The sequence below is a fragment of the Balaenoptera musculus genome, chromosome 11, assembly GCF_009873245.2.
Source record: "Balaenoptera musculus isolate JJ_BM4_2016_0621 chromosome 11, mBalMus1.pri.v3, whole genome shotgun sequence".
NCBI lineage: Eukaryota > Metazoa > Chordata > Mammalia > Artiodactyla > Balaenopteridae > Balaenoptera > Balaenoptera musculus.
In genome coordinates this window covers 31340061-31351877 of record NC_045795.1, presented here as the reverse complement: position 1 = coordinate 31351877, position 11817 = coordinate 31340061, and the positions used below count along the sequence as shown (strand labels likewise).

Here is an 11817-nt window from a genome sequence, read left to right as displayed (position 1 = left end):
AGTTGGGGTTCAGATTCCGCACCGCCCGCGGAAAAGACCCCTTCCCCTTATCGGGCTGTTGGAATGTGTAGCGAAGATTCTAAAGGGAGATCGAGCCTGGGAGCGTAGGTGGGAGCGGTTGGCCACTTTTTAGGCGTCCTTCGAGGCCGGGACTCTTGGGTGTGGAGACGCCTGCCCTAGAGGTTTCTACGGAGGTCAATGGGGATCCTCGCCCCTGATCCGCCGCTTACGTCATGAGAGCATTCCCAACATCTATTTCTGATGGTGTCCTGTCTTGGAAGCGCAGAGACGGGGCTATGAAAACGAGTAAATACGTGCGCTCCCGGTGCAGACTGAGGCCGGCTGCTCCAGTTCTTCACCGCCCCCTCCCCTATTTTGGACCATGACGTCAAGGTGGGCGGGCGGCGGCAGGTGCGGTGCTGACAGGCATCCTCCTTTAAGGCGGAGGGATCCGGGGGCGGGCAGCTAGGCTGTGCTTCGTCTTATATAAGGCGACTGGGGGCGCACAGCCGTTCTCTTGAGTCACCCCTGTGCACCCCTGTTGCGGCGAGTGAGATTGAGGCAGTCCTTGCCCGCTCAGCTCTCTAGTATCTGCGTTTCTTATTCTTTAAGGTAAGGCTGCAGTCTTCTGCGGGTTTTTCAGGTTAGATTGCTCTTCCGAGTTGTTTTCGTCTCTCGCGTCCGACTCCCATATTTTGTTGTGTTGGGGCGGCTTTTGGGATAACGCTCCCATTTTCTGTTGGGGGTGGGAGGGAGCTCTTGAGTTCAGCCTCTTTTCTGTGCTTCGTGGCGGGGCTGCTTCTAGGCAGCTATTAGCCATGGGCGAGGTGGGCCGCGGAGTGGGTCTGGGCTAGTGGGTAGCTGCACGTGGTGGCCGCGCCGGCCCGGGACGCTGCCATGTTTGCCTCTCCACTTCCGGACGCGGCTACGGGGCGCCGGAGGGTCCCCAAGGGTTGTGGGTGTGCGCGCTCGGTGTGACTCAGCACAGCCCGGTCCTGATAAGGTTTTGCCATCTTTTCTATTGACCGCGGTTTTTAAATTTTTCCGGGTGTTTTCCGGAAGGGTCTGCGGCGAGGGATGCTTTCGGTCGCCTCTGGCCTGCCGTCTTGGTGCAGGAGGAGGAACGGGAGAGGGGAGGGGGCAGGCTCTGGGATTCATGGGTTTATTCCTCCCCCGCCCCTTCTTGAGAGCTGAGATTGTTCTGGAAGCTTCTGGAGCCCGGTGCCCCGCCCTGGTTCCCGGATGCTGGGGCGAAGGGAGGCTGCGCGGTGGCGCCCCCTTCTCTCGTGGTCCTGGCCGACGCATGTCCGGCAAGGACGAGAGTCGGCCCAGCAGACTACGGCCACCATCTTAGTTGTGTTTGGTTTGGACCTGCATCTCAGTCACGTGTGCTCAGAGGTCACGGTGGAGCTCTTGCTTTATCGGTTCTTTGTCTTAATAGCCATCCTGGGAGGGCATCCCACCGATCTCTCGAGTCAGCTTCCCCTACCACGTGAGGCAGTAATCCCACATGTGCTTGGAGATGCCTCATGGGAGAGCAGTTTAAAGTCATTGCCCTTTAACGTAAAACTAGTCATATTGGAGGTCCCCCCACCCAAAATGGTGGAATTGTAGTGATTTACATATTTAAATGTGTGTGAATTAACCGGGGTTATTACTTCCATTCGAGATACCTGGGTTAGGGGCGATACTCTGCGTGCCTAACAAATTACCAGGTGATGCTGATCGATGGATCATTGTAACAGTAGTTTGGTTCCAAAGTACAAGAAACCTTAACGCGTTTCATTGAGTATGTTAGGCGCACCCCCTCTCCCCATTGTTTTCTGTCTAAGGATGCAGCCTGAAATTTTTACAGGAAAGGATTTTGTCTCAGTACACAGCTCAAAACAGTTTGAATTGAATCTCATAATGTCTTTATTGTAACCGGGGTGAACTCTAGTAGTCTTAAATTCTTGAGTTTTCTTATTTTAGATGCCTGAGGAAGTGCACCATGGAGAGGAGGAGGTGGAGACTTTTGCTTTCCAGGCAGAAATTGCCCAACTCATGTCTCTTATTATCAATACTTTCTATTCCAACAAGGAAATTTTTCTTCGGGAGTTGATCAGTAATGCTTCTGATGTGAGTGCCTTGGGTGTTTTCATTGGCGTTTTTTGTTTTTCAAGTACTTCAAAAAAAGGGGGAAGGGGTGGTTTGGCATTTTGTGGTGTTCAGTGTTGAAGGGGATATAAACTTGCAGTTACAAAAAGGTTTGCTTTATTTCATGGTGGGTAGGTGGATAGATGTGGATAGAGACTACAGTTGGATGTGGTTCTCAAACTACACGTTGAACGGGTAATCAGAATTGAGGGTATTTGGGAATTAAAAAAAAAGTTTTTTGGGGGGTGAGATGGGCTTTAAGGAAGCAGAATTGTAAAATTGCAATTTGTATTTCCAGGCCTTGGACAAGATTCGTTATGAGAGCCTGACAGACCCTTCCAAATTGGACAGTGGTAAAGAGCTGAAAATTGACATCATCCCCAACCCCCAGGAGCGCACCCTGACTCTGGTAGACACAGGCATTGGCATGACCAAAGCTGATCTTGTAAATAATTTGGGAACCATTGCCAAGTCTGGTACTAAAGCATTTATGGAGGCTCTTCAGGTATGTGGTATTTTAGCTAGGCACACACCATTCGTATTTTTTGGTGTTTGGTTTGCTGTTTCTTTGAAACTTGCGTTCGACTTCCTTAAACTTTTTGGCAGGCTGGTGCAGACATTTCCATGATTGGGCAATTTGGTGTTGGCTTCTATTCTGCCTACCTAGTGGCAGAGAAAGTGGTTGTGATCACAAAACACAATGATGATGAACAGTATGCCTGGGAGTCTTCTGCTGGGGGTTCCTTCACTGTACGTGCTGACCATGGTAAGTTGGCTTTCCTCTTAAGATGTCTGGGTGAGAATTCTGGGGAAACAGTAATAAAGATCTTGAGCATTTTATCTGTAAAGCAGTTATATTTACAGTTTTGCATTTAGTTTCATTTTTTACTCCATTTTGATTGACTTTTTCTAGGTGAGCCCATTGGGCGGGGTACCAAAGTGATTCTCCACCTTAAGGAAGACCAGACAGAGTACTTAGAAGAAAGGCGGGTCAAAGAAGTGGTGAAGAAGCACTCACAGTTCATAGGTTATCCCATCACACTCTATGTAAGTATGGACTAGTAACTCAAGTGAAGATGCTTTAGAGAATCTAAATGGACCTTTGGTTTTTTGCTTTCTGTATTCTGCATTTATCGTCTTTGATACTTTTAGCTGGAGAAGGAACGCGAGAAGGAAATCAGTGATGATGAGGCAGAGGAAGAGAAAGGTGAGAAAGAAGAGGAAGATAAAGATGATGAGGAGAAGCCTAAGATTGAAGATGTGGGCTCAGATGAGGAGGATGATAGTGGCAAAGATAAGAAAAAGAAAACAAAGAAGATCAAGGAGAAATACATTGATCAGGAAGAACTGAACAAGACCAAGCCCATTTGGACCAGAAACCCTGATGACATCACCCAGGAGGAATACGGAGAGTTCTATAAGAGCCTTACCAATGACTGGGAAGATCACTTGGCAGTGAAGGTAAGAAGCCTTACTTGTTGGCTTAATAGGAGGAGCCGATAACGGGCAAATGGAACTTACCCAACTGGTTGGTAGCTGGGAGCTGTGAATGCCATGAGTTCACTTGCTAATGGACTCTTCCAGGGTGGAGAAATGACATTTTCCCCAGTTACCTCACTTGTTCTGTGGCAGCTTTACCCATCCGGGGTCCTGATTTGACGATTTCCTCATTGACCCAAGGATTATACACCGCTTGTACCATGTTGGGTTCATTTAGGGCGTTAGAGCTTAAATTTTCTCAACAGTTGCCTTAGCGTCTACTCTATTCCTAGTGCTTAGGGGGAAGATTTTAGTTCCAAATATTGGGTAATTTGGGGTTGGGACAAAAAGCCACTCTTATTTTGAAATACACAGTGGGATTATCTTGGATTTCTTTCAGCACTTCTCTGTGGAAGGTCAGTTGGAATTCAGAGCATTGCTGTTCATTCCTCGTCGGGCTCCTTTTGACCTCTTTGAGAACAAAAAGAAGAAGAACAACATTAAACTCTATGTCCGCCGTGTGTTCATCATGGACAGCTGTGATGAATTAATACCAGAATATCTCAGTGAGTATCTTTTTGGCCTAAGGTACTTGCGTTCAGCATTCTCAGGGGACTGACTGAAGTCATTATGTTAGATTAAGGATCCTCTGCAACATAACAAGTGAAGGTTCAGTGAGAAAATTGGTCCTGTTGAATCCAGATAACCCTGTGTATACCTTTATTTTTATCCTCTTCACTCCCCTACCTTTTTTTAACTGAGCTTACGTACTTGATTTCAGACTTCATCCGTGGTGTGGTTGACTCTGAAGACCTTCCCCTGAACATCTCCCGAGAAATGCTCCAGCAGAGCAAAATCTTGAAGGTCATTCGCAAAAACATTGTTAAGAAGTGCCTTGAGCTCTTCTCGGAGCTGGCAGAAGACAAGGAGAACTACAAGAAATTCTATGAGGCGTTCTCTAAAAATCTAAAGGTAAAGAGGCAGCAAGTACTTTCTTGCTTAATAATTATGATGGATTATTTCTTACTCATAGAGGATAAATTATTTCTTAGCAAGATTGTTTTTTTCTTTCCACCCTTAAAGCTTGGAATCCATGAGGACTCCACTAACCGGCGACGCCTGTCTGAGCTGCTGCGCTATCACACCTCCCAGTCTGGAGATGAGATGACTTCTCTCTCAGAATACGTGTCTCGCATGAAGGAGACCCAGAAGTCTATCTATTACATCACTGGTGCGTTGGAGCCTGGGTCTGATCAAAGCCTCTCCTTAGAGGTGTGGGGAGAAGGGGAGGACACCCAAGGGTACCTGGGAACTGGCAGGTTGAGGCATTCTGGCCCTTGAGTCACACTGAGTAATCCCGCAGGTGAGAGCAAAGAGCAGGTTGCCAACTCTGCATTTGTGGAGCGAGTGCGGAAGCGGGGCTTCGAGGTGGTGTACATGACAGAGCCGATCGATGAGTACTGTGTGCAGCAGCTCAAGGAGTTTGATGGGAAGAGTCTGGTCTCGGTTACCAAGGAGGGCCTGGAGCTGCCTGAGGATGAGGAGGAGAAGAAGAAGATGGAGGAGAGCAAGGCTAAGTTTGAGAACCTCTGCAAACTCATGAAAGAGATCTTGGATAAGAAGGTGGAGAAGGTAGGCAACTCTGGAGCTAAGTTATTTGTAACAGATGCCTTCAGGGCTATTTCCCTCAGTCTCTGGTTGCTATACAATTAGTGGTTTGGGGCAGCCTAATTTGTTCAGCGCCAATCCTACCCTTTTGTTTTCTTAACTAGGCAGATTTTAAGGTTGCTGTTTCTATTAAACTTACCAAAGATGAGGTATTTTTTTCCCCCCGAGAACAGAACTTCAAGTATCACGTTTGCCTCGAGGTGGCAATTTGATTTAATATGAACCCAAGGTTTTTGTGACTGTCCACAGGTGACAATCTCCAATAGGCTTGTGTCTTCACCCTGCTGCATCGTGACGAGCACCTATGGCTGGACTGCCAACATGGAGCGCATCATGAAAGCCCAGGCACTTCGGGACAACTCGACCATGGGCTACATGATGGCCAAAAAGCACCTGGAGATCAATCCTGACCACCCCATTGTGGAGACCCTGCGGCAGAAGGCAGAGGCAGACAAGAATGACAAGGCTGTCAAGGACCTGGTGGTGCTGCTGTTCGAAACTGCACTGCTCTCTTCCGGCTTCTCGCTTGAGGATCCCCAGACCCACTCCAACCGCATCTACCGCATGATCAAGCTAGGCTTGGGTGAGTACTCTTGTCCTCTTGAGTGTGGCGAGGAGGTGAGGAACTGGTCTGGTGGGCAGATTGGACTGAGTGCTTTTTGGGTCAGATCTCAAGTGGCATTCTTTCCTACTTTTAGGCATTGATGAAGATGAAGTGACAGCAGAGGAGCCCAGTACTGCTGTTCCTGATGAGATCCCCCCCCTTGAGGGTGATGAGGATGCCTCTCGCATGGAAGAAGTAGATTAGGAATTTCTACCTGCAGACTCTGTTCCCTCTGTATAGTGTCCCCGTGGCTCCCCCAGCAGCAGCCCCAGTGGCCTTGGCGCACTTGGTTCCTTCTGCTGATGTCTAGTGGTTTTATTTCTGTCCCTCTGTCCAAGGCAGGATATAAGGGCCTCAAGCCCTATTCCTTTCCACATTTGACATGGGGTTTGAATGTTGTGTATTGTGTGTTTTTGTTTGTTTTGTTCTGAAATTAAAGTATGCAAAATAAAGATGATGCAGGTTTTTTATACACTTCTGCTCTCTCAAATCATGTGGACCCCCCCCCCACCCACCGAGTATGTACAATGCTGCCTTTGGAGTTTCCCTAGTTTCCCAAGTCTTAACCTGCCATCGTCCTGAGTATACATAACGTGATACACAGTAGGACTTTAAAAGTTTTTAAAAGGTCACTGATAAGTTTAGAAGTCACAAAAATGGGATCTAATCAAACTTGAAACCATAAAACAAAAAGAAAAACTACAGAATGGGAGAAAATATTTGCAAATGATGCAACTGACAAGGGCTTAATTTCCAAAATGATACCAACAGCTCATACAAGTTAATAACAAAAAAAACAATCCAATTAAATGGGCAGAAGACCTAAATAGACATCTCTCCAAAGAAGACATACACATGGCCAATAGGCACATGAAAAGATGTTCAACATACTTACTACTAGAGAAATGCAAATCAAAATGATGAGGTACCACCTCACGTTAAAAAGTAAGCAAATAACAGGACTTCCCTGGCGGTCCAGTGATTAAGACTGCTTCCACTGCAGTGGGCGCAGGTTCAGGAACTAAGATCCTTGCATGCTGTGTGGTCAAAAAAAAACCAAACAAAAAAGTCTGCAAATAACAGAAGCTGGAAAGGGTGTGGGGAAGAGGGAACCCTCCTACACTGTTGGTGGGAATGTAGGCTGGTGCGGCCACCATGGAGAACAGTACGGAGGGTCCTCAGAAAACTTCAGAGTAGAATGACCATATCCAGTAATCCACTCCTGGGCATATATCCAGACAAAACTAATTCAAACATGCACCCCTATGTCTGCAGCAGCACTAACTCACAATAGCCAAGACATGGAAACAAACGTCTGTTGACAGATGATAAGGAAGATGTGGTACATATATACAAGGGAATACTACTCAGCCATAAAAAAGAATGAAATGCCGTTTGCAGCGACATGGATGTAATTAGAGACTACCATGCTAAGTAAAAGAGAAAGAAAAAATACTATATGATATCACATGTGGAATGTAAAATATGACACGAAACTGAGTCAAACATGGACAGAACAGACGGGTGGTTGCCGAGGGGGATGGGGGAGGGATGGAATGGGAGGTAGGGGTTGGGGTTAGCAGATGGAAGCTTTTATATGAACAAGAATGGATGAACAACAAGGTCCTACTGTATAGCACATAATTATATTCAGTATCTTATGATAAACCATAATGGAAAACAGTACTTAAAAAAATATGTAACAATCACTTTGCTGTACAGCAGAAATTAACACTGTAAATCAACTATACTTCAATTTTAAAAAATAATGATTAAAAGAAAAACACTGAAGGTATAAATGGTATGTTTGAACTACCATATAACACTTTAAAAAGTCCCTTTCCTAAAGCACATACAGAGGGTCTTCTACTCAAAATTTTTTGACTTTACTGTGCTGATACAAAAGCACACACAGGCAGTAGGAACTACTTTTGAGTTTTGATCTTTTCCTGGGCTGACAGTAAGAGGTACCTTCACTGGTGTTGCTGGGCACTGAGCTGCAGTTCCCAGCCACCTGGCCACAAACAAGTGGTACACGTAACCACCACTGTCTTTTCATTTTCAGTATTAAACAAGTTAAGTGAGATATTTGACATCTGTAAAACAGCAACTGTAGGATGTTTTGAGCTGATGGAACTTTTAGGTAGGGTAAGCTATGTCAGGTGTATTAAACACATTTTCAACTTCTGATGGGTTTATCGGACATAACCTATCTGAAGTTGAAAGTCTGTACTTCAGTCAACCAAAACACAGGACCGAGCCCGCTGCAGCAATTTAATTTAATAAAATAAAATTATAAGAGCAAAAGTTACATTTCCAAAGTACCAAAACCTGCAACTGGCTCATGGAGCAGAGCCTAGGGATCCAGGAGCAGAGCGGGTGGTGGTGCTGGGCGGGACTCCCAACACCCTCCCGCAGCACAGCACCGTCTTTCACTTACTCTCCTGGGAAAGCAGCATTTGGAGCCTACAACACTTGTGCTTCTCTCGCCAGAGTAAGAAATGCAGGTCTCTCGGAGTCTGATAGGGTGGGTATTCAAGGTAGGGGACAAGCACAGGTGAGGCGTTGGCAGAGCCTACAGGGCAAGACTTCAGGGAACTGGAGGAGGGAGGGGCTCTGGAAGGTGCCTCTGCCTTCTCAACACTGCCCCCTGCCCCTTCCCACTGCCATTTCCACCCTGGGGAGAATCCTGCCCACTAGAGGATGGGGGACTTAAGGCAAAGGGGAAGGCTGCCTCCTGGGCTCCCTACCCCCAACTGCAGAGCTAGTCTGTGATACTGAGAAACCTGCATTTTGCCCTGGAGCCTGCCGCCTCCGAGAAGTTACAGTAGGACAGGAAAACTGGTACAGTGAGAGGGTCCTATTCACTTCATCGCTCAGGCCTCTCAAACCTTCTGCACAGATGACTCGACTGGCACGACCTTCTTTCCCCGCTGCTTTAGACGGCCCCGGGCGTAGACTCGGAGCAGGAGGGCAGCAAAGACCACAGCCACCCCCAGGCCCCCCACCACAGTGACAGTGTGGCCGTAGAGAAGGCAGGAGAGGAGGATGGCAAAAGCCTGGCGGAGGGTCATGATGATGGTGAAGACAGCAGCCCCAAACTGCCCAATGGTGTAGAAGATGAAGAGCTGGCCACACGCAGAGCAGATGGACAGCAGCAGCGTGTGGGCAGCAAACTCACTGTGTCGCCCCATGAAGCGGATGCCCTCCAGGAGAGCCCCCTGCTCTAGCAGGGAGCCCACTGTGAAGAGGCAGGAGAAGAAGTTGACCCCAAACATCATCTGCACCGATGACATCTTATAGGCAAACAGGGCATCCTGCCAGTTGGAGGTGAAGCTGTCAAAGGCAATGTAACCTGCCAACAGGATGAGGCCTGAGAGCGTGGTGGCCGGGGAGCTGTGGGGCTCCGGTCCGCTGGACAGCAGAAACATGCTGACCCCGATGGAGATGAGGCCGGCGGTCAGATATTCCCAGTGCTCATAGCTGCGCCGAGACACCAATTTTCCCATCAGCATAACAGGGATCACCTTGGAGGCCTTGGCCAGCACCTGGGTGGGGAAGCTGACGAACTTGAGAGCTTCATATTGGCACCAGCTGCTGAGCACATTCGACAGGCTGGCAAAGGAGTACCGGTACATGGGTGCCCCGTGCCGGGGCTGCTTGCATAAGATGCAGTAGAAGCCAGCCACCATCAGTGCCAGGACGCGGTTCATTAGCACCAGGAACTGTGAGTCCGAGAAGCGCTCACCTGGCAATGTGGCTGTGGCCCCGTAGCTGCGGGTCATCACTCTTTCCTGCAGCACTCCCCATGTCAGATAAGACACCTGGATGGGGAAGGGCGGAGGGAGAGGAGATAAGCAAGAGAAGGAAAAGGCAGGCCAGAGAGCGCAACAATCTCCTCCTTCCTCAGGATGATACCGAAAATGATGAGGAGGGACAACATAAATATCTGCAGTAACTAGCAGTTACTTTCCTCTTCTTCTCTCCCAAATCTGGATTCACCTTGCAGGCAATCAAGTGTGTGAAACACAACAACAAATGCTTTAGGACTGACCAGACCCTGTTTGTCCCCACAGTAGGGTATGTTAGCGCCGACTCCATCCCAAGTATTTTCTTCTCTATTTTCAACCAACTGTGGGAGGAAGAGTTCTTAAAGAAGACTGCACACCTGTTAGTTCAACATGGTATACTAGGTGGAACCACAAGTGCCCACTCCAAAATGCCATGAGGTCAGCATCTCAGCACCCCTCTCACACACAGTAGTGGGTAAGGCTGAAACTTTTAACAGTGGGTTTACGGTATATGAGACATCATCACAAGGGGATGGGAGAAATCACAGAGGGTAGAGACAGGAGGACAGGAAAGACAGCGTTTCCTCCAACCACCCCCAAGAAGATGGTGTGCCTCTGGGAGGAGGAAGACACACAACACAACCACCAGCAAACTGTTGGGACCGGTGGGGTGAAAGCTCTGGTTCCACAGAGCCCCTGTCCGCGGGGACCGACCCAGGAAGAGCCGCAGAGCCTGCCTACTTACCTGCAGCCCCGCAGCACAGAAGAGCAGCTTCAGGGCTTGCCAAGTGGGACTGGTCTCTGCCGGCTCTGCCCGGGGAGCCAGAGGAACCTCATCCGGGGCCTTGGGCTCGTTGCCAAATACACAAGTTTTCACCAGGGGGAAGCAGAGACCCCTGCCTGGAGAAAGTACACAAGGTGAAACCCCAAACTTCTCCGTAGCACCTCATCTCCCCTACAGCTGCCAGCCCGCCCTGCTGGCCGCCACCTCCCCTTTGCACTGCTGGCCAACACTCGTAATACAGACTGAGCAAACTTCCCCACCCTTTCCCCACACACCTGTCTCCAGGTAGTTCTTCCGCCTGAAGTACTGCACCAGCAGGTAACCAGGTACCATAAAGCTCGCATAGCCAGCCGCGTTCACCAAAAAGCGGAAGAACCATAGGTGGGTCCATGACTCCAGAGGGCCTTCGGGGTTCTCTCCACCTGCCCCGAGGGAGGGGAGCGCAGCCAGCAGCACCACTGCCCACCACCTGCGGGGACCGCGGGCAGAAGGATCAGGGTCCAGCTCCTCACCCTCTGGGCCCTCCGGCGGGGACGACACTGGAGAAGGGCCCGGAGTTCCTCCCCGCCCCCCTCAGCTGCAGCCCAGCGCGGACAAAGAGCCTCTCTCTCTCCTGGGGTGGCCGGCGCGGGCCAGGCAGGGCTCCCTCCATCCCCGAGAGCGGACCCGCCCCTCCGACCACATAGGTTCTCTCTGTTCCCTCCAGCGCTCCCTGACCCCGCCCTCGGGGCTCCCGGAGCGCCAGGGTTCCCCGACTTCTCCGCCCGACACTCCCGGAGCCCCCGAGGAGCACAACGCTACGGCGCCCGCCTACCCACCCCCCCCCCCCCGCCGGCTCCGGGCAGCGCCAGGCTGGCCTCCAGCCGGGCAGATGGGACCCCACCCGTCCCCTCGCGCTGAGGAGCGGGGGTCACGTGGCGCGGGGCTCGGTCACGTGGGCTCACCGTTCCCCCTAGTCCCCCACCTGGCGTCCATGGTCCCGGCCGCGTGGGGCGGAGCGGGGCCGGGGAATGCGGGTCCCCGGGCCGCGCGCTCCCACCACTCCCGCTGTCGCCTCCAGGAGCAGCAGCCGAGGGGCCGGCTAGCGGAAGTGCCGCACTCTTCCCGCCTCCCTCCCCGCGGCCGCCCCTCCGCCCCCGGCCGCGACCACGCAGCGCCCCGGGCCGCCGCCGGGCCACAGCGCCCCCTCGCGGCCCGGCGGGAGACGCGGCTCGGCGCGCGGGAGGCTGGCTGCCCCTGTGGGCGGGTGGGGTGGGGCCGAGGGTGGGGAGCGGGAGCTCCAGCCCGGTGCCGCCCCCGCTTCGTCATCGCCCTTAGCCCTCACCACCGGCCCGGAGGTGGTGGTGACCACTGCC

The 11817-nt window shown here is 50.8% G+C and overlaps 2 protein-coding genes across 3 annotated transcripts; one reads left to right on the top strand and one right to left on the bottom strand.

The window, feature by feature from the left end:
• Positions 1–376: 376 nt before the first annotated feature.
• HSP90AB1 (heat shock protein 90 alpha family class B member 1) lies at positions 377–6361 on the top strand. Of its 2 annotated transcripts, XM_036868237.1 has the most exons (12): positions 377–612; positions 1972–2118; positions 2435–2641; positions 2743–2902; positions 3050–3183; positions 3289–3597; positions 4016–4181; positions 4397–4587; positions 4699–4846; positions 4979–5247; positions 5533–5866; positions 5982–6361. In XM_036868237.1, the coding sequence occupies exons 2-12, from the start codon at positions 1972–1974 to the stop codon at positions 6089–6091; spliced, it is 2175 nt and encodes a 724-aa protein (XP_036724132.1). In that variant the 5' UTR covers positions 377–612; the 3' UTR covers positions 6092–6361. The 2 variants fall into 2 exon arrangements, with proteins under 2 accessions (XP_036724132.1, XP_036724133.1); XM_036868238.1 differs by lacking the exons at positions 377–612; positions 1972–2118 and adding an exon at positions 657–661 and having other exon boundaries at positions 2609–2641.
• Positions 6362–8147: 1786 nt separating this feature from the next.
• On the bottom strand, positions 8148–11596 carry SLC35B2 (solute carrier family 35 member B2). The gene is made up of 4 exons (XM_036868240.1): positions 11427–11596; positions 10738–10931; positions 10424–10578; positions 8148–9711 (listed from the first exon to the last, which is right to left on the bottom strand). Exons 1-4 carry the CDS (start codon positions 11435–11437, stop codon positions 8773–8775), a joined length of 1299 nt encoding a protein of 432 aa, XP_036724135.1. The 5' UTR covers positions 11438–11596; the 3' UTR covers positions 8148–8772.
• Between the last annotated feature and the right edge of the window lie 221 nt (positions 11597–11817).